This window comes from Trachemys scripta, chromosome 5, assembly GCF_013100865.1.
Source record: "Trachemys scripta elegans isolate TJP31775 chromosome 5, CAS_Tse_1.0, whole genome shotgun sequence".
Lineage (NCBI taxonomy): Eukaryota > Metazoa > Chordata > Testudines > Emydidae > Trachemys > Trachemys scripta.
The window spans coordinates 120,356,193-120,377,993 of record NC_048302.1 but is presented as its reverse complement, the minus strand read 5'-3'; the positions used below and the strand labels follow the sequence as shown (position 1 = coordinate 120,377,993).

The following is a 21,801-nucleotide window of genomic DNA, read 5'->3' as shown; positions in this document are numbered from 1 at the left end:
GCTTTCGTGGGTAAGAACCTCACTTCTTCAGATGCAAGTGAAGAAGTGAGGTTCTTACCCACGAAAGCTTATGCTCCCAATACTTCTGTTAGTCTTAAAGGTGCCACAGGACCCTCTGTTGCTTTTTGCTCTTTTAAGACTCCTGAAAGCATGCTACGCACCATGTCCCTCTCAGATTTTCGAAGGCACTTCAGATTCTTAAACCTTGGGTCGAGTGTTGTAGCTATCTTTAGAAATCTCACATTGGTACCACCTTTGTGTTTTGTCAAATCTGCAGTGAAAGTGTTCTTAAAATAAACAACATGCTGGGTCATCATCCGAGACGGCTATAAAATGAAATATATGTCAGAATGCGGGTAAAATAGAGCAAGGGACATACAATTCTCCCCCAAGGAGTTCAGTCCAAATTTAATTAACACATTATGTATTTAACAAGTGTCATCAGCATGGAAGCATGTCTTCTGGAACGATGGTCGAAGTATGAAGGGGCATATGAATGTTTAGCATATCTGGCATGTAAATACCTTGCAATGCCAACTACAAAAGTGCCATGAAAATGGCTGTTCTCACTTGCTGATGAATAAGAGGGCAGCATTTTCTCCTGTAAATGTAAACAATTTTGTTTGTCCTGGAGATTGTCTGAACAAGAAGTAGGACTGAGTGGACTTGTAGCTCTGAAGTTTTACATTGTTTTGTTTTTGAGTGCAGTTATGTAACAAAAAAATCTACATTTGTAAGTTGTACTTTTACGACAAAAAGATTGCACTATAGTACTTGTATGAGGTGAACTGAAAAATACTATTTCTTTTATCATTTTTACAGTGTAAATATTTAATAAAAAACATACACTTTGATTTCAATTACAACGCAGAATACGATATATATGAAAATGTAGAAAAATATCCACAATATTTAATAAATTTCAATTGGTATTCTATTTAACTGTGCAATTAAAACTGACTAATTGTGATTGTTTTGAGTTAATTGTGTGAGTTAACTGCGATTAATCGACAGTTAAAGTCTATCTTTTAGATAAAGCAGTAAAACAAGTTTTTTAACTACAAATCAGTATATTTGGATTCAAGTGCTTCGGAAACTCTATTTGGGGTAACAGGATTTGTGCATAATCATTTTCTATTAATGAAATGAAGGGCTTTATGTGAGCTTGTATTGTCCAGGAGAGAGCTGGGCAGTACAAGATGTACATTTCTGGGGCAAAGTCTTGGCAATTTGCTGGTGTCTCTCTGCAGTGTAATTCATAAGTGGCTGGCTATAGCACTCATATAATATAAATGGGGGTAATTTACTTGCTGGAGGCTGTGTGTGAGCAGACCAGGAGTGGTAAATCTCACAGTGAAACAGTGTAAAAGGCACTTCAGATTGTAGAACTGAGGGGACACAGTTCCCTATTCATTAGTCCAGCTGTTCATTAGTCCAGATTGTACCCTGGATAATGTCACACTTACCTACCTCCCACTCTAAGTTCTCTCTAAGCTGTGCGGCCATGTGGTTGCGCAGCTGCCTATTAAGCCCCACACAGGGGCTCAGGGCTGCGGCGGAGAGAGGCACCCCTCCCCGCCAGCCCCAGCCGAGACCTGCCTCGGACTTGCTGTGGCCAGGGGAGAGGAGCCCCTCCCTCTGCCCGGCCCCCCCGGAGCTGCCACAGTCGGGGAGAAGCGCCTCTTCCCCAGCCCAGAGCTGCTGCAGTGAGAGGGTTTGGGGGGGAGAGGGGGAAGTCCTCTCTCTCCCCACTGCAGACCCGGGACAGCCTGTACCCCAATCCTTTGCCCCACCCCGAGCCTGCACCCCCACCCCTATGCCCCAGCCCTGAGCTCCCTCCTGCACCCCAAATCCTCATCCCCAGACCTGCACCCCCAGCCAGAGCCTTCATCCCCCCATACCCCAACCCTCTGCCCCAACCCTGAACCCCCTCCCACAATCCAAACTCCTCGGCCCCACCCCCACCACACAAATTTTATGTGCACCAACATGAAGGTGATGTCACACATCACCTCCATATTGGTGCACATAACAAAATTAATTCCACACATGGACGTAAAAATTAGAGGGAACACTGCTCCCACTGTGAGGTTTTGTTAACATTTGTGACTAAGGGTATGTCTACACTACGGGATTAATCCGAATTTATATAATTCGAATTTTGGAAACAGATTGTATAAAGTCGAATGTATGCCACACTAAGCACATTAATTCGGTGGTGTGCGTCAGTGTACCGGGGTTAGTGTCGATTTCTGGAGCACTGCACTGTGGGTAGCTATCCCATAGCTATCCCATAGTTCCCGCAGTCTCCTCCACCCATTGGAATTCTGGGTTGAGATCCCAATGCCTGATGGGGCCAAAAACATTGTCGCGGGTGGTTCTGGGTATATCCTCCCCACTCTCCAGGGAAGCAATGGCAGACAACCGTTTCGCGCCTTTTTCCTGGGTGAATAGTGCAGACGCCATACCACGGCAAGCATGGAGCCCGCTCAGCTCAAGACAGCAGTCATGAACATTGTAAACACCTCGCGCGTTCTCGTGCAGTTTATGCTGAACCAGAACCTGCAAAACCAGGCAGCAAGAGTGATGAGGATATGGATATGGAATTCTATCAAACCGCGGGACCCAGTGCTTTGGAGATCGTGCTGTTAATGGAGCAGGTTATAGCCGTAGAATGCCGATTCTGGGCTCGGGAAACAAGCACAGACTGGTGGGACCGCATAGTGTTGCAGGTGTGGGACGATTCCCAGTGGCTGCGAAACTTTCGCATGCGTAAGGGCACTTTCTTGGAACTTTGTGACTTGCTTTCCCCTGCCCTGAAGCGCCAGAATACCAAGATGAGAGCAGCCCTCATAGTTGAGAAGCGAGTGGTGATAGCCCTGTGAAAGCTTGCAACGCCAGACAGCTACCGGTCAGTCGGGAATCAATTTGGAGTGGGCAAATCTACTGTGGGGGCTGAACGTCTGGGTGAGGAGGATATGGAACATGGTGAGGGGGGAAGGAGGTTATACAGCGGCTGCAGCGGCAGTCTGTTATCCTGCTGCTGTTCCTGAAGCTCCACCCTCCTTTCCCACATACCAAGCAAAGCCCGTAGACTGCTGTGGTTTTCCTGTTAATCTTCAGCAGCAGAAAACAAACTAACCCCCCCCCATCCAATTCTCCGGGATGATCGCTTTATCCCTCCCCCCACCGCGTGGCTGGTATCAGGGAAGATCCCTGCAGAAACCAAACTAACCCCCCCCACCCCACCCTCCTGCCATGAATTATTTGGGATGATCGCTGTACCCCTCCCCCCACCACGTGGCTGGTAACAAGGAAGATCCCTGATAGCCAAATGCGAAAAGCTCAGGGCCAATTCCCGCCCCCTCCCCCGTGCTTGGCTAACTGCAGGGAAGGATTTCTTTTCAGCCACAGGCAAACAGCCCAGTAGGAACGGCCGCCTCTGTCCCCTTAATTAAATTCCCATATTTCAACCAGGTTACCATGAGCAATATCACTCTCCTGAGGATTACACAGCGATATAAAGAATGGATGTTGCTTGAATGCCAGCAAACACCGGGACCGTACGCTGCCAGGCTTTGTAATGCAATGATACCAGATTACTTGCTGCAAGCATGGCGTGGTCAAGTGTCCTACCATGGAGGACGGAATAAGGCTGCACTGCCCAGAAACCTTGTGGCAAGGCTTTTGGAGTACCTCCAGGAGAGCTTCATGGAGATGTCCCTGGAGGATTTCCGCTCCATCCCAGACACGTTAACAGACTTTTCCAGTAGCTGTACTGGCCGCGAATGCATCCCAAGTCCTCAGGGCAAAGTAATCATTAAAAAATGCTTGTTTTAAAAGCAAGTTTTATATTATAAAAGGTAAACTCACCTGAGGTCCCTTCCATGGGGTCATGGTCTTGAATGTTGGGTTGGGAGGGTACTTCAGTCAGGCTGAGAAAAAGATCCTGGCTGTTGGGGAGAACGGAGTGCTGGGTGCTCTCCGCAAGCTCGTCGTCCTCCTCCTCCTCCTCTTCCCCGTCCGCAGAATCCTCAGGTGTAGCTGATGAGATTACCCCCGCCTCGGAATCCACCGTCAGAGGTGGGTAGTGGTGGCGGCCCCCCCTAGAACTGCATGCAGCTCGGCGTAGAAGCGGCATGCCTGCGGCTCTGACCCGGAGCGACCATTTGCCTCCTTTGTTTTTTGATAGGCTTGTCTGAGCTCCTTGACTTTCATACGGCACTGATCTGAGTCCCTATTGTGGCCTCTCTCCATCATGCCCTTGGAGATTTTTTCAAAAGTTTTGGCATTTCGTCTTTTCGAATGAAGTTCTGCTAGCACTGAATCCTCTCCCCATATAGCGATCAGATCCAGTACCTCCCATACGGTCCATGCTGGTGCTCTTTTTCGATTATCGGCCTGCATGGTTACCTGTGCTGATGAGCTGAGCTATCGGTGGTCACCTGTGCTCTCCACGCTGGGCAAACAGGAAATGAAATTCAAATGTTCGCGGAGCTTTTCTTGTCTACCTGGCCAGTGCATCCGAGTTCAGATTGCTGTCCAGAGCGGTCACAATGGTGCACTGTGGGACAGCTCCCGGAGGCCAATACCATCGAATTGCGGCCACACTAACCCTAATTCGAAATAACAATATCGATTTTGGCGCTACTCCGCTCGTCGGGGTAGAGTACAGAAATCGATTTAAAGAGCCCTTTATTTCGAAATAAATGGCTTTGTTGTGTGGACGGGTGCAGGGTTAATTCGATTTAACACTGCTAAATCCGAATTAAAGTCATAGTGTAGACCAGGCCTCTGTGTAGAGACGTTAACTCACCTTCAGGGCTCTGCCCCAGTGGTACTCAACCTTGGGATTGTGTAGAGGTCTCCGATACTTTTCAGCCACCCTTGCTTATTCCTTATTACTAAGTGAGGGGAGGGGTTCAGGTAAGGTGGAAGAAGGACTTCAGGTGGTGTCCTGGTATGGAAAAGATTGAAAACTGCTTTCCTACCCAACACCGCCCCTATCTCTATTTCAACCTAGACTATTTCCTCCTTTTCCTACAGCCTTTGTTCTCCGAAAGCCGTGCACCTAACCATACTGTTTGTAGCCTTCTCCTTTTTCCATATCATTCCTTGTGCTTGGAACCTCGCCCTCCCCTTTTGGGACGCGGACTCGTATGTTCTTAAAACACACATCTTCCTTGAAACCTGTTGGTTCTGATCCACCAAAATAAGTGAAGTATGCAGTATACAGCATATCCCTCTTTTAAAAAAAAAAGTCTTGTCCCCACCACTCTGAACCGTGCTAGTCATCTATTGTATTATGTGGCTTAAGTGTGCTTTCTATCCTGTGGTGTTGGTTAATTCAGCCTGGTTAATTCCCACTATCAGTGGGGCATGTGATTTTATTGCATCTTTATAATTTAAGACCCTAAATTGAAGGGGCTATAACAGTATAAAATAGTGGTATTTTATACATCTATATTATCATCATCATCATCATCATCTGATGGCCCTTAAATTGTAGAATTTTGCCTTTACGTTATAAGCTCCTTGGGGAAGGGGTTTGTCTTCCTTTATGCTTTGAATAAGGTGAAGCATGCTGACAGTACACCTCTACCCCGATATAACGCTGTCCTTGGGAGCCAAAAAATCTTACCGTGTTATAGGTGAAACCGCATTATATTGAACTTGCTTTGATCCGCTGGAACGCGCAGCCCCGCCTCCCCGGAGTGCTGTTTTACTGTGGTGTATCGGGTCGCGTTATATCGGGGTAGAGGTGTATTTAAGATATTCCTACTATCATAGAGGGTGAACTTTCTGCATCAGTTTTGTGAGTACTTAACAAGGTGGCTGTCTTTAGTTCCTTAGGTTGAAAGAAGAGGGTCAACCTCCGGTTGCTTTGGGGAACATTAGAGATACATATTTAATCCATTCTGCTATTATAAACCACCACCATCTGAAACATTTGCTTCTCTTCATAAGCACTAAGAAATCATTCTGAACCAGGCTTCCACTAGAGTGTAAACTCGAGCGTACAACCATGCACCCCAAACCTTCCTCTTTTTAATCCTCCATTTTCCCATGAAAAAAGTACCAAACCAGCTGTAATGGAAAATTCTCTCCCTTTTTGGCTAGCTGTCTGCCATAGGCTGAGATTTTTGTAAGTTTCATTTTACTACCTCTCTGGCGAATCAGGAAATCTGTGATGGAGATAATGTTGCCCAATGACCCCTGGAAACAGGAAGCAACACACACAGCCAACAAAAAAGGAAGCAACTCATTGCTGAGGCGTCCCATTTGACTATACTGCACTGCGTGGAAGAGTCGGGCAGGGTTTTTTTGTTTTGTTTTGTTTTGTTTTTTTTGTTTTTTTTTTAATATGAAACCTGAAGCTGCAGCAGCAACCATTACAAAGATATTTAATCAATAGGTGCACACTAGGGGGAGATATGATGACTTCCTTACCTGAGGCGGATTATAAATGGCTAATGGCTTCATCTGTACAAAGGAAACGCTCGTTCGGTGCCACGTTCAGTAAGAAAGCTGTGTGCCAGTCAGATCTTGTCATCAGGTTAGTATGAGTTTGTGGTTTGTTAATGCCCTTTTCCTCTTACTTACTTAAAGAGTAAACTAATAAGATATTACATCCTGAAAAGAATTCTCTTTTCTTCTTGACTTTTCTATGCGGATTAAGAATGAATCCGTCTTCATTTAAAAAAAAAAAAAAGCGGGGGTCGGGAGAATGGGGAGGAAGGCACTTTCATGAAATTAAAAGCCAGTCAAGACACTATGTGCACATTAAACTTGCTCATAATTGAATGCTTTGCAGTGGGATTCAGTCCCCAGTGTCTCTCTTCCCATAATACTGACTGGACTTCCACAGCGTTGCCAATATCAGTAATTCTACTTTTTAACAGAACTGTTGTTGAAAATGGAGGCAGGAAAAGGATTAACCTGAGAAAATTTAAATTATATTGTGTATCTGATATTTTTATTAGTTTCAGTCTGAAATGGATTTATCTAGTGGAAGAGCACCTGAGGTCTCCGCAAGGTTAGAAAATCCAGTTATAGGAACAGAAAGTAAATGTGTGGCATGGTGAAGCTGAAATGAGAGTTTTGTTCTGACATGCTGAGAATATGCTTTTTTTTTTTTTTTTTTTTTTTTTTTTTTCTTTCCTCAGTAACAGTGCTCTTTGCAGCCTAGCTATGTGTATAATGTTGTCTCACTCTTGACTAGGCCACTTGTGAAAGATGGAAATCTCAATTGTTCTTCCCTCTATCTTTATTTATTGCAGCATTCCTTTTGTTGTATTATTTGTAGGTTCAAAAGCTTCCCAACTGAGATCTCACTTTTCATGAATGTATTGTCAAGATGGGACTTAGATGAAATGCCACAGTACATGCGATATTATGGCACTTCTTAAAATTCTCAAACATAGTGTATGCTGAGACACTTCTGACAAACTGAACTCAGATTTAATGTTTTGTGCTGTAAATTTGAGGCTGTTTTTCATTTGCTGACCAAATTGATCCCCAGTGTTTAACAACACAGGGTGTAAATAGTATCACGGAAAGCTAAAACATCCAATATAACCTTTGGTTGGTGAAAACTCAGTGGTTTTTAGGCCTGAATCCTGCAAGATGCTGAGCAGTAACTGCAAGATACCAAGTTGCTTCATTTCCAGTTGAATTCAGTGGGAGTTGGGGCACATAGTGCCATGCAGGGTGAAGTCCTTAACTGTTGTTCTGTATTTGCTTTAATTTAGGCTGGATGTCTTTGCAACATTCACAGATTTTTAGGTTAATGGATTTTAAGGCCAAAAGGGTCTGTTGTTGTTCTACGATACACTCCAGATTTTGAGGGCAAAATTACATTCGTTTGGGTTCTTTCTTTTTCATTTTATGTAAATCTAAATGCATAACTGAATCTAGCTGCTATATATACCCGATGTGCTCAAGAGATTAATGGAGGAATGGGTAGGAATAGGATTTCATTTCTCGATAAGATTTAGATAATTGATTTGAGCACCCCACCAGCTGCAGAAATCTGCAACTTTTCTGCAGTTGATGGGTTTCAGTAACCAAAGGCCATTATACCAAGATTGAAGACCTCTCTGCACCCTCATGTTGAAGTGGTATTACCAAGTGGACAATACAACATGAATCGCATCTGCCTTCAGCTGTCTGTATGATGTTATTTGCAGTGCTGTTGTAGCTGTGTTGGTCTCAGGGTATTAGAGAGACGGTGTATGTGAGGTAATATATTGGACCAACTTCTGTTGGTGAAAAAGATAAGCTTTCGAGCTGACACAGAGCTCTTCTTCAGGTCTGTAAAAGGTAATCAGAGTGTCACAGCTAAATACAAGGTGGAACAGATTGTTGAACAGAAGTAGTTAGCATTTATTCTAAGGGACCATTCAAGGTGAAGTGGCCTATTAATGTCCCTGTAGTCACAGGACAAAAAAGGGGGCTTGTTATCAGAAGCAAGCTCCCCACAGGACCCACCAACTCAAAGTGGCACCAGATCCTACCATAACAGATGTAAAACCTGTAAACATATCTCCACTGCTACTATGATTGATAACCCCCCCCCAACACACCCTTCAAGATCCATCAGTCCAAGGCATACCTCTCACTATGTGTAATGTGCCCATCCAGTGCACGAAATGCCCCAATAATGAGGTGAGTGAAACCAGACAATCACTATGCTCTTGAATGAACTCGCACAGAAAAATGATAAAAGACAAAACCACCATATCACCCATGGGTGAACACTTTTATAAAATCACTCCATGTGTGACCTCTCAATCTTCGTTCACAAAGGAAACCTGCACAACACCATCAAAAATGTGCCTGGGAACTTAAATTCATAATTTTGCTAGACACTAAAAATAACTGGATTTATGGCTTATTACAGTCATCTGTGATGTGTTAAGACCCCTTTTGGCCTGTGACTGCAGAGGTGTTAATGGGCCACTTTAACTGGAATGGTCTCTCACCACATATTCTACCTACTTATGCTAAACAATCTGTTCCATCTTGTATTTAGCTGTGATACTCCGAGTACTTTCCCCAAGCCTGAAGAAGAGCTCTGTGTAGCTTGAATAGGGTGACCAGACAGCAAGTGTGAAAAATCGGGACGGGGTGTGGGGAGGTAATAGGAGCCTATATAACAAAAAGACCCCAAAATCGGGACTGTCCCTATAAAATTGGGACATCTGGTCACCCTAAGCTTGAAAGCTTGTCTCTCTCACCAACAGAAGTTGGTCCAATAGAAGATTTACCTCAGTCACCTTGTCTCTCATGTATGCTGTTGGCACAAACACACTGTAGCAATACTTTTTTTTTTTTTTTTTTTTTTTTGTCCAAATAACTTCCCAAGTAATCCATCACAGCAACTGCAGCTATGTTCAAATTACCTGTGATAGAGACTCAGACTAACTTAACCCATTAACAACCTATCTAGAACCTGTCCTGGAAAACGATCCCTCACTCTCACAGACCTTGGGAGACAGGCCAGTCCTTGCTTACAGACAGACCCCCAACCTGAAGCAAATACTCACCAGCAACTACACACCACACCACAGAAACACTAACTCAGGAACCAATCCCTGGAACAAATCCCATTGCTTACTCTGTCCCCATATCTACTCTAGCGACACCATCAGAGGACCCAACCATATGAGCCACCCCATCAGGGGCTCATTCACTTGCACATCTACTAATGTGATATATGCCATCATGTGCCAGCAACGCCTCCTGTCATGTAATTGGCCAAAGCGGACGGTCTCTACGTAAAAGAATAAATGGACACAAATCAGACATCAGGAATGGTAACATACAAAAGCCAGTAGAAGAACACTTCAATCTCCCTGGACACTCAATAACAGATTTAAAAGTAGCCATCCTTCAACAAAAAAAACTTCAAAAACAGACTTCAAAGAGAAACTGCAGAGCTACAATTCATTGCAAACTTAACACCATTAATTTGGGCTTGAATAGGGACTGGGAGTGGCTGGCTCACTACACAAGCAATTTTCCCTCTCTTGGTATTGACACCTCCTCATCAGTTATTGGGAGTGGACCACATCCACCCTGATTGAATTGACCTTGTCAACACTGGTTCATCACTTGTAAGGTAACTCCCTTCTCTACATGTGTCAGTATATTTATGCCTGCATCTGTGTCAAGTATCAGAGGGGTAGCCGTATTAGTCTGAATCTGTAAAAAGCAACAGAGGGTCCTGTGGCACCTTTGAGACTAACAGAAGTATTGGGAGCATAAGCTCACTTGCATCTGAAGAAGTGAGGTTCTTACCCATGAAAGCTTATGCTCCCAATACTTCTGTTAGTCTCAAAGGTGCCACAGGACCCTCTGTTGCTTTATGCCTGCATCTGTAATTTTCACTCCATGCATCTGAAGAAGTGGGGGTTTTTACCCATGAAAGCTTATGCCCAAATACATTTGTTAGCCTTTAAGGTGCCACCGGACTCCTTATTGTTTTTGTGGATACAGACTAACACGCCTACCCCTCTGATACATTAATACTGAGTTCGTTTACCAAAAATGTTGCAAACTCTATTTCTAATTGTCGTCTTGCAAAAGAAGAAACCCTCAGCATGTGTTAAGTACTTGCTCTAGGTAGAGTATGAATAGGCTGTGTGGTATGCTGGAGAGTAATGTGACCAGACTGTGTTGTGTTTCAAAGAAAACTCTTCAGTATTGAAGACAGTCCTACAAATTACTGTTCCTGTGTTCTTCCCCGGCATACTATAGAGCGCACAGTCTTCCTAGCTGACGTGGGATTGTCCTGGAAAGTCCCTGAGGAGCCAGGTAGGCCAGGGACAAGGCCCTTCCTGGTATGCTTTGATTGTCTTTGGATTAGTCTCAGTACTATTTCAGTTGGGGAAGGAGGTGTGTTCAGTGGCCACTCTGTTTTTGTTTTTTGGGGGGAGGGGAGTGGGATGGGTTGTTTTCTTGGCTTGGTGAAAGTGACGAAAATTAGGCAAAAAAATTCATCCGTTTCTTAAAAACAAACACTTGTTGCTGTTACAAGGAACTCTCAGAATGAGCTGGGGAAAATTCTCCGAGTAGCCTCAGCGAGAGGCCCCATTCTTATCCTGGTTATACTCGGTGTAGAGCTGGAGTAGTTCCATTGACTTTATTGGAGAGACTTTGTACTTACACCACTGTAATGGAGGCTAGGTACACACTGCAGCTTACATCGGTGCAAGTGATGTCTCTTGGGTGCGAATAAGCCACCCTCCTGAGCAATGTAAGTTACACCAATCTAAGCGCTGGTGTGGACAGCGCTATGTTGGTGAGAGAGCTTCTCCCACCAACATAGCTACCGCCGCTCGCGGGGGCTGGAGTAATTAAGTTGATGGGAGAGCTTTCTCCTGTCAGCCTAGAGCATCTGTGCTAGCAGTGCACCTAGGGTAACCAGACAGCAAGTGTAAAAAATCAGGACAGGGGGTTGGGGGGTAATAGGAGCCTATATAAGAAAAAGACCCAGAAATTGGGACTGTCCTATAAAATCGGAACATCTGGTCACTCTAAGCGCACCTAAGACCAGAACCTGGCTCAGGGTCTCTTGTCTTGGCCTGCCGTCTCAGGTATTTAGACATGTAACCATAATCTAAAAAAATGAGGTGGCATTCCCTGTCTATTAGTGATCCGAGAGCTTAATGTGCTCAGATTATAAGTCATAGAGTGACTTACTGCAATAACTGCCAACACCAGCTGGGGTTTGAAAATCAAGCCGTTCTTTGTCTCTCCTGTATCTGCAGTAATAAAGATCCTGCAATCAGAACTTTTCTGACAGTTGTGTCCGTGACATCTGAGGCAGAATAGAATCTAGTATTCTCTTTTTCATAGATATTTTTGGCTCTGTGGTATTATTGAGAGTAGTATTAGAAAAATGTGGTTCTCTTCCCCCCCCCCCCCAATAGAGTAAGCAGGTGTGATCTGAAGATATGTGGGGCTTTAAATTGGTCAGTTACATTGGTGAGACTTCATTAAAGTCAGTGAGTTTATTTCAGTTACATTAGTGTAACAGAGAACAGACACTATCCTGTTAAGTAAAAATTGAATCTTTCTATTTAATCTCTTCTTTTTAAACATAAATAACCAAATCTCAGGACATTTCATCAGTTTGATTTCAGATGATTTCAATGTACATTTTGACTGATGTGTTTGTCATTTAAAAAAAAAAAAGTCAGTTCTGGATTTCCCCTTCACACCCTTCATTTTAAGGAAATCACTCCCATGATGACACTAGAGTGTTGCAACATTTGGGTTTCTACAGCCAACTGAAAAATGTGCTCACTTTCCCTCGTGCCTATTTTTCAGCTTCTGTGTTATGGACAAAAACATTTGACCCAGTTTTGATTTCAGTTTGCAGGAATAACTTCAATATTCCTTGGAATTTAAAGCTTCTGTGCATAGAGCATCTCTGGATCTCTAAGAGTGCAGTGGGACAAGTCATCTCATGATGAGGGACTAGTGAACTGGGTAATGGGTGGGGGAGAGGCTTCAGTGGAAGGTAGAGCAGATAACAGCGTATGTGCAGACGAGGAACTATTTCAGTGACAGTGGGAAAGTATTTGAGACAAGTGTGGGAGTTCCCTTTATACTGGTGGAGCCTATAGAGAGCTAATGGTGGTGTTAGAGTTAATCCATCATGGCTCCATCTGTTGTCTTGGGTTTGAGACTAAAAACATTGCAACCCCCGGCCCTCCATCTCTCGAACCCTTCCTAAAAATAGAGGGCAAAAACTAACATCCATTCCTGAGCCCTAGGCTGCTTAGGAAACTAGCACTGAATTTAGCAGACAGACAATGCAAATATGCACAAATGCATAATACTTTGCAAAAATGTTCTCATCCAGGGCGAGTTTAATTGCTCTTGAGGGAGAAGTAAAATATTACTGGCTTTTTCCCCATCATTGTCAGCACAGCAGGGAGCTGTCAAGTAGGTTGGATCCTGCTCTGGTAACTTTTTAATGACCATTTTTCAAGGCAACATAAGGTGGTATCACTCAGTGGTGAGAGTGGGTTATGTTGAATGTGACCTGGTCAAATCAAATCCACAATCTAGTATTCTGTGTGACATTTGTGTGCCTTGCTTCACCACAGGGGGCTGCCACAGTCTTTGGCACATAAGTTAATACATCACTGTCTCAGAGAAAGCAGGACATGTGCATGGGAGATGGGGCCTCTGTGGAAGTACAGGGAGGAAAGGTCAGAGAGAGAACAAAGGGAGCAGCATGGACTGATGATCTTCTGAGTAAGAGGAAGGGACTCTGGGAACAGCGAGCTGAGTAGATTGTGGAGTTTAAGGTTGGGATAGAATCAGTGAGAACAGAGAGGGAACAGCGTAATGAAGGAGACTATTCGGAATACAGAGAAACTCAGTGGATGGAATAAATGAGAGATTGGGGGAGTTCCCTGGGGAAGAGTTCATTACTGAGGTTAGATACCTCATAAATACCTAAAATATAGCCAGGTGGCCATGGGTGGGGACAAGAGCTGATAAGATAGTTGGTTCCATTCAGAGTGCCTCAGAACCTCGTGGCATAAGGCACCTTGTGCAGTTTTGTCTTGCTCCCTTTGAAAAGGAAGCTAGTAGGGTACTAATTATTTGTGGTGCAGCTCACGTCTATGGTTTTCAGAGTCACTGCTGTTACCTCAAACACTGGTTCCTCTCTTGTTTCAGAATAATTATGATTTTATGAAACAAACATGGACCAAATCCTTACTGGCTCTGTTTGGTCAGAAAACTAGTATGGAAAGAAAAAAGTACCCACTGTACATGCGGTGGGAAAACAGAAGCATGTACTGTACTACTGCAATGAATCATTCAGCAAAAACAGACTCCTTGCTCTTTTCACAATGGGTACTTTGAGTCACCAGGTTAGGCTGAAGGGAGTTTAGTTAGTGAAATTATATGTGTGGGAAGCAGGTTCCTAGGTTATAGATTGACAGTGTTAGCATCTTTTGTGGAAAAGATGGAGTAAACAGGCTCCTTTACATTTTTAGTTCTTTCTGCTCCGAGTCTAACATCTGTTCTAGTCACAAACAGCTTGAAATCAACTAATAATAGCTGAGGAACTTTCGCAGTTCATGAGCCCTGCTCTCTCCATTTGAGGTCCTCTGTTCAAGCCTTGGGAATAATACAGCATTGTATGAAAAGGTCAAAGTTTCTATTCAGTTCATGGAGGGTGTTCTCGGTACTAGATAATTAAGGGATTTATCCAAGCCCTGCACAATGCCTTTTATTGCCAGTTGAAGAAAGAAGGGTCTCTTTGTGATTATAACCAGGCTGATAAAACTAGTTATTAAGGAACTAATACTCTGTCGCATGTAAACTGTATAAGAAGGGAGAGCAGAAAGAGCTGTAATTAACGTAGGCTGCCATTAAATGAAACATCAAGAGGGTGAATTTGAGTTTGATTATATCTTCACTGTATTGCATGTGACACTAAAATCAATGTTATGTAATACACGCTCTGGTTTATAACAGTACAAAGAACTATGATAAATAAGAAATGAGGTGCACTCTGTATTTGAATCACAGTGTCACTTCTTTGTATATTGGGGGCAGACCTTAACCCTTCTGGCGGCAAGGCTATATACATTATTACTGGAGGTAGCAGTATATTAGGCAAAAGACAGTGGATAACTCTGAAAGACTGAGATTTGGGCCCCTGGGTTTTTTGTTTGTTTGTTTGGGGTTTTTTTCTTCATGGAAATGTTTTCACTGTGTGTTGCTACAATGTGAAGTTAAATATCTTCTCCGGACCACTGTCATTACCTTGGTGATGTGTACAAAAATAAACGGGGACTTTCTGCACCATATTTTTTTTTTATGCGTTGCAAACTTCCTGAAATCTCTGAGACACTAGTTTATGCCACATACTTGGCTGCTGTACTGTTAGTTATTTCCTTAAACATGTTTTCCAAACAAGATTCCTTTCTGAAAATTCATTTCTTAGAGCAAAATATACATACAACGCGAAACACTTTTTTCATTCTAAATTGCAGAACAATGGCCACAGAAGAGCAGCAGTGGCCAGTACCAATGAAGGCAATTGGAGCACAGAACCTACTGACAATGCCTGGGGGAGTTACCAAGTCAGGATACCTGCACAAAAAAGGAGGTACCCAGCTGCAGATCTTAAAATGTAAGTTGAGGAAGATATTAACTGGACTGCATCCGATTGCTTTAAATGCTTGCATTTGTGGACAATGACAGGCAGGCAGTTAGTGTTACTGTGTTTATAATGAAGCTTCCCCTTTCATGTGTGTTGTTTGTTTTGGATTTAATTTTACAGTAATGTCTTGCTTAATTAATTAAACATCCTAAAGATGATGCTTTCTTGTTTTGGAAGATTAATTTTTTTAGATGGGAGGTGGGGTGAGGATGTGCATTTGTTTCTTCCCTCTAGTTTGTTGGATTTGGATGTCAATGCCTCCAAAAATAAGATTGAGAAAATGAATCTACTTTCTCTCCAGTGTATTTGGAATACCTCATTTATTTCAAACATTTTGGTCCATTATTTTCAAAACAAAGTTCTAGTCAACTTCTTGTCCAGATTGGAATGTATGAAATCTATTATTCTGAACTCCCCCCAAAGCCCCCACCTAAAGATTTAGAGTAAACATATTTTTCATATCAGTAATTGTTCCTGGAATCCACATACCTTTTAAAGTAAGAAATTCAAGTCTGTGTGTTTTCTTTGTTTCTAGGAAATACATAAAATATATTTTCATCATAACAGATACGAAAAAAAAAAATGCTGCTTGTGATATAGGAGGGAGGAACACTGGAATTTGATTTTTTTTTTTTTTTAAACCACTCAGTTTTATTGCCAACTTCTCTAACTATATAAAGCCAAGGGAGGCTTAGTTCTGGTTTTGGGGTCAGCGTGAACATGTTTTGATTTTAGCTTCAGTCTAGAAGTGTGGCTTTTTTTCAGAGATCGGGTATTGTTGGCCTTTGGCTATGTTCCTTGGATGTGGTTTCGGCTGCAGTCTCATGCTAGTGCTTTCCTCCACTAGAGAAATGCAGGTATAGGTCAGCCTTACATTCTTTGAAGTACCTCCCAAATCCGCAGCTGTCTCTCAAATGAAAAGAACTGACAGCACGCTGCATTCTGATAGGCTTATGAGTTGACTGCAGTATCATGTGACTTGTCATTCAGCTAATTGATTATTATTTTTTTATAATCCTCTATTAAACTAGGCAGAACGGCGTAATTCAGACAGAATTGTTTGAAAGTGCTTAATAATTCACTCATTTTGAGTTTGTTTGTTTTTTCCTCCACCTTCTCTTTCAAGGGCCACTGAGATTTGTGATTATCCATGAGGGATGTATTTACTACTTTAAGACTAGCACATCTGCATCTCCACAGGGTGCTTTCTCTTTAAATGGCTATAACAGGTGAGTGGTACAAAATATTTATATTCTACACAGACACCGTTTAAAGATGAAAGCATGGCTTTTACTTAAGTTGAAGTAACAGTGACTCAGGGAAAAGTAACTTTTTCTGGTTATGCAGATTTTGTTAATTATAGTTTCCTTAAGGAACATTTATACACCCACAGTGACATTTCACTAAGGATTATTCCATTCACTCCATACAAGTCAAATGGTGATCAGGCAGTTGGGAAAGGGATCTTGGGGTTGCCTTTTCAAGCTGCAAACTGTTGGCATTATGTTATCTGAATAAACTGTTTTGTCAACATAAATGCCCTTAGAGACATAGCCTATGTCTCTAAGGCACATGCTCTTATAAATACATATTCACTACAGATGGTTACAGTAATACTACTGGTGTCTGTGTTTAATTCAGGGAGGAGAACCTACATTAACTCCATAATACAGGCAGACTTCTCACTGTTGCTGTTGCACCATATTGCAATGTGAGATCTCTGCTCCAATAGGTAATATGATATTTTTCCTTATTGGAAGATCCTATTCCTTTCACCTTTTACCATTTCTTCAGAGGAGCTGTCAAAATTCTAACAAATAGGATCAACTTGATTTCTGATTTACACTGATAGATGTGGCCTTTTTGGTTTTGGCAGATGTTATCACAGTCCCCATGTTTTCTAATTATCTTCATCATCATCATCAAAAAATAATAGAAATACTTTTGGATTTAACTGATTCAGCAGTGCCAGCCAATGTTGCCTCCTTATAGAGGGCATGCTATGAAGGAAACAATACAAAACCACCCATGTGATCATAAACAAGAGAATATGCATGCAAAAATCTGTAACCCATCTAGCTATGTATGTGATATGTAAATTAAATATTTGCTTTTAAAATCGGTGATGACAAATCTAATTGACACATTCTTTCAAGCTGTACAGTACTGTCAAAATTTTATATCTGTGGAGAGTATATATGAGTCACATTAATAAATCAAAACTGATTTATAAAAACAGCACTATAGTTACTGCCAATACAAGACCAAACTGGATACAGAATCTGGAGTACATTGCCATGTTAGTCTCAACCATTGAAATCAAGATCTGCTCTAGGAATTATTTTGGGAAAGTTCTATGGCTTGTGTTATACAGGAGGTCAGATTGGATTATCACAGTGGTCCCTTCTGGCCTTAGAATCTACAGATCTATGAATTGTATTATTTTTCTAGTGATTCTTCACTTTAATGCCACATATGCATTCTCATACTTTATTTGTAGGGGATTTTCAGCCTTAAAGTATTGGTAATGTCTGACAGTTCTTCAACAGTGCACAGCAGTGCTAAACAACTCTTAAGGGAAAATAGCAGAAAACACCTTATCCAATTAAAAGTGCACAGAGAATTTATATAAACAGAATAAAGTTAACTGAGTTGAAATTTGGCCATGATACTAGGGTTAACACCCCTGTTCATGTGAAATACATAAGGAAGTCATTGACATGGGTGATGTATTGATTTATATATTTATATTATACCACCACCCAAAGCCCTAGGAATTAGGGCCATATTGTGCTTGGTGTTGTACAAACCCAGACATAAACACTGTCCCTGCCCCAAATATTAAATAAAAAGCTTACAATCTAAGAAAATGTGTGCAACTCTCATTCAGATCAGTGGGAGTTGCACGTGCTTGTCTGAAAAGAGGATCTGGGTCTTTGAGTAGACCTTGGTTTTATATCTCACGTTCAACAGTCCTGTGTCTAAAAGAACAGAGGAGCATTGGGTTCAAGTGACTCAGAAGGAAGAGTGATGTCACATGACTCACCAACACCAGTTTTAAAGCACCAACACCAGTTTCTTACACTGTCTTCCTTATGTCTTTCTTTAGTAACAGAACATGTTCCTGTTGCACTATTAACCTTTTCTGTGCAAATGCCATGTCAACAAACTGTAGCCTAGAGTTTAAAATTAAACAAGGAATCTAGAAAGATCTATGGCCAGATATTCAAAAGTGTTCAGCAGTCCTCAATGGCAGCTGCTGCATGTTGGCCAGATTTAAAAAAAAATATTCAACTTTGCTGCCTAAATGAGTGCTTCTGAAAATCTGTCCCTGGAGTTCAAAATCCAACTGGCTTAAGGTCTTCTAATGAGTTAGTGACTCTAGGAAAGGGTGTTCTTTAGAAGGAAAATAGCGTTGAAAAGAGGTGGGGGAACAAAAAAAAAAAAAAATTCCTAATCAGAGCCATGAACTGTGATGGTAGTCGTAAGCTTAGTTCCCTTTGGCTTTTGTGAATACAAATATTTTTTCAGACTACCAAAAATCTTAGCACTGAGAGCCCCAAGCCTCTTTTTCTCTCCCCCAAATCCCATGTTGTGAATTTGTAAGTCATTTCTATGTGAGATCTGTCTGAGTTGTGCACCTAAAAGTAAGGTCTTACCTGGTGAGGCGGGGAAAACAGAAACAACTCTATCTAACCTAGCTCCTCGAAGGAGCTGAATGACACATGTCATGAAGCATCAGTTGTTTTAAAAGGACTGTCTTACACTAAAATGAGTGGAAAGGCAAAATAAGGCCTAAAGTTAATATTAATTCTCCTTTATGTTCATGGAAATCAGTGTCATGAATTTCCCTTGTGAGGACACCTGAAATGAGGAGTACAACCACACAAATGCCTCCTGCCATGATATAAAATTGGAGTACACTAATATAACAAAATTAAAAATCCATAATGAACAAGTTTGTTATAAATGTAGCAATCCTTTTTGGTGATTTTGCTAGTGAATGATATCTCCCTTTCTCTTTGGCTAGCATCCTTCATTAGCACTACTCTTTCATCCATTTTCATTAGATAAATACTGCAGATGGCACTATGGGTATTAGATTTTCTTTAGCCTTTTGGCAAAGTTGATTTGAAGGGCCATTTTGTAGCTGAGCATTAGGACCCTACATTTACCTGCACAACAGAAATAACTGCATTGACTAGACTTTTTACGCTGTTGCTTGTTCTGTTTCTCAGGGTTATGCGGGCAGCGGAGGAGACAACATCAAACAATGTGTTTCCTTTCAAATTAGTTCATATTAGCAAGAAGCACAGGACCTGGTTTTTTTCTGCCTCCTCCGAAGATGAAAGAAAGGTGAATAACTTCCCATGACCCAAGAATATATTTCAAAAGATGGGGGGGGGGAGGGGAAATGAGTATGTTTTCATAGGAATTTAGTAATTGGGTGCCTAATTCTCTTAATGTGATTTGGGCACCTAACTCCTTGGCCTCATTTGAAAAGCCCAAGTTCTCACTATTGTGCTAATCAAAATATTGGTACAGAATTTCATGTCTTCATAACCATATTTTTAGTTCAAGAAATAAACACTATAAAAGTTTTTATGAACATGGAAAATGACTTTGTAAAATCCTTTCCCCATATAAAATGGGAATATTAAATTACCTGGCTTTCTAAGTAGCACTTTGAGATCTGTAGACCAAAAGTTCAGTAAGTGGTAAGTAACATTGTTTTTAGACTGTTATAACACTTTATATATTCAAAGCACAGGAACTAACAAATCCTTACAACACCCTTGTGAGTGAGTAAATGTTATTATGCAGTCAACCCATAATTGCTAGCACCTCCAGCCTTTCAGAGGGCAGATACTTTATACGTTTCTTTACTAAAAGCAATAGAGTAAGTTTACATGAAATTGTTTCTTTTAGAACTGGATGGTCTCACTGAGGCGTGAAATAGATTACTACCATGACAAGAAGGAAACAGTAACAGATTTAAGGTATGCACCTGCTAATTCTAGAGTCACTTTCTTGATTCTTGCACTTTATCAAAAATTCCTTAGTAAAGAACGAGGCCCTTGTTTTTATTAGGCATTGCTGCATTCAGCGTTTAAATCCCATTGAGGAGATTTAGACTCCTAAGGTCCTAAATCTTTTTTGAAAATGAGATTTGGGCTCCTAAATCAGTTGGCCTTGTGATGCTGAGCACAGTAACACCTAAAAAAAACCACCTTTTAAACATCTGGGCCCATATGTTTATAAAGTTGCTTTCCGTTCTTTGCACCTGATGACAAAATATGATTTTTTTGTTTTGTTTTATTGCCATTAAACAATAGCAAGTAAAGTAATTCCTAACTATGTCTGACTTTCTGACTACATAGGTTAAGGGATATCACAACAAAAAATAAAGAGAACTTAAAATGTCAACTTTATAAGTCCTTAAAAATGAGAAGTATTTATTTGGCTGTTAATTGAAAAATGAGACTAGATCAGTTTTTCTGCTGCTTTCAATATTCTAATACCAGCACTTGCTAATGTGTTCTTAACCTGAATAGCTAATGTTAAATCCCGTTAAGGCAACAGTGCACTGTGACAGTGTACCCCATAAGGCTTTATGGGGAGGGGGTGCTTATAAATGTATGTATGACATAACTGGAATATGTTTTGTGCTGCCTGTGCCATGTAACATATCTCCGTAAGGGTTATGGTCTACTATATCTATTCATCCTATTTGTACATATATATCATTTTCTACTCGAGGTTAAGAATATGGGCTGTATGCTTGCCTGATTTCTAAGTAAGCTTTGTGAGGCATTTGGTCAGCTTCTTTAGGAAGGAATTTGCCAGGTTAAGTACCTGATCAGGAGACACTTAGGGAACAATGCATCTTGGAATGCTCCAATCCACATGAGAAGTCTTCCTGGAGACATGCAAGATGCCATGTGGACAATGGCGTTGGCCTGCAAAGACTGAGTCACGCAGGGGCATGTGACTTGCCCAGGTGACTCCAAAACTCCATCTTGGAGCTGGGCTTTGCATAGGAGGGAGGTCTCCACCCACAAGAGAGAGTCTACTTAAACCTGTGGGAGACCCCTCCATTTTGTCTTCAGCTGGCTAAAGAAGGAGCCTCTCAACCCCCCCCCCCCTCTGAGGATACTTGAAGGAGACTGAAACAAAGGACAGTAACTACAGGGGGTGTGAGTGATTGCTGGACCCAGGCTAAAAGGAGCTTAGCCTGTAAAAGGGAGCACTCTGGAACTGGTGAGGAAATTATCTGTATTCAGTTTGATTAGGCATAGATCTGCGCATTTTATTTTATTTTGCTTGGTGACTTACTTTGTTCTGTCTGTTACTACTTTGAACCACTTAAATCCTACTGTCTGTATTTAATAAAATCACTTTTTATTTAGTAATTTACTCAGAGTATGTATTAATACCTGGGGGAGCAAACAACTGTGCATACCTCTCTATCAGTGTTATAGAGGGCGAACAATTTATGAGTTTGCCCTGCATAAGCTTTATACAGGGTAAAACGGATTTATCTGGGTTTAGACCCCATTGGGAGTTGGGCATCTGAGTGCTAAGGACAAGCACACTACTGC

At 41.7% G+C, this 21,801-nt stretch overlaps 1 protein-coding gene and 1 long non-coding RNA gene across 5 annotated transcripts in view; one reads left to right on the top strand and one right to left on the bottom strand.

Annotated features, from left to right (window-relative positions):
* The window catches only part of LOC117877925, a 59,808-nt gene that overhangs the window by 19,938 nt on the left and 18,069 nt on the right, over positions 1 to 21,801 (bottom strand). The window lies entirely within an intron of this gene.
* The window catches only part of SH3BP2 (SH3 domain binding protein 2), a 74,723-nt gene that overhangs the window by 41,294 nt on the left and 11,628 nt on the right, over positions 1 to 21,801 (top strand). For 2 of the 4 annotated variants that reach the window (XM_034771592.1, XM_034771591.1), the window contains 4 exons: positions 15,030 to 15,169; positions 16,326 to 16,428; positions 19,438 to 19,555; positions 20,129 to 20,199. In XM_034771592.1, coding sequence (XP_034627483.1) covers positions 15,034 to 15,169; positions 16,326 to 16,428; positions 19,438 to 19,555; positions 20,129 to 20,199 — 428 coding nt within the window. In that variant the 5' untranslated portion in view covers positions 15,030 to 15,033. Of the gene's footprint in view, positions 1 to 6,415; positions 6,557 to 10,795; positions 10,819 to 15,029; positions 15,170 to 16,325; positions 16,429 to 19,437; positions 19,556 to 20,128; positions 20,200 to 21,801 lie in introns of those variants that run through there. The other 2 variants (XM_034771590.1, XM_034771593.1) reach the window with 2 other exon arrangements.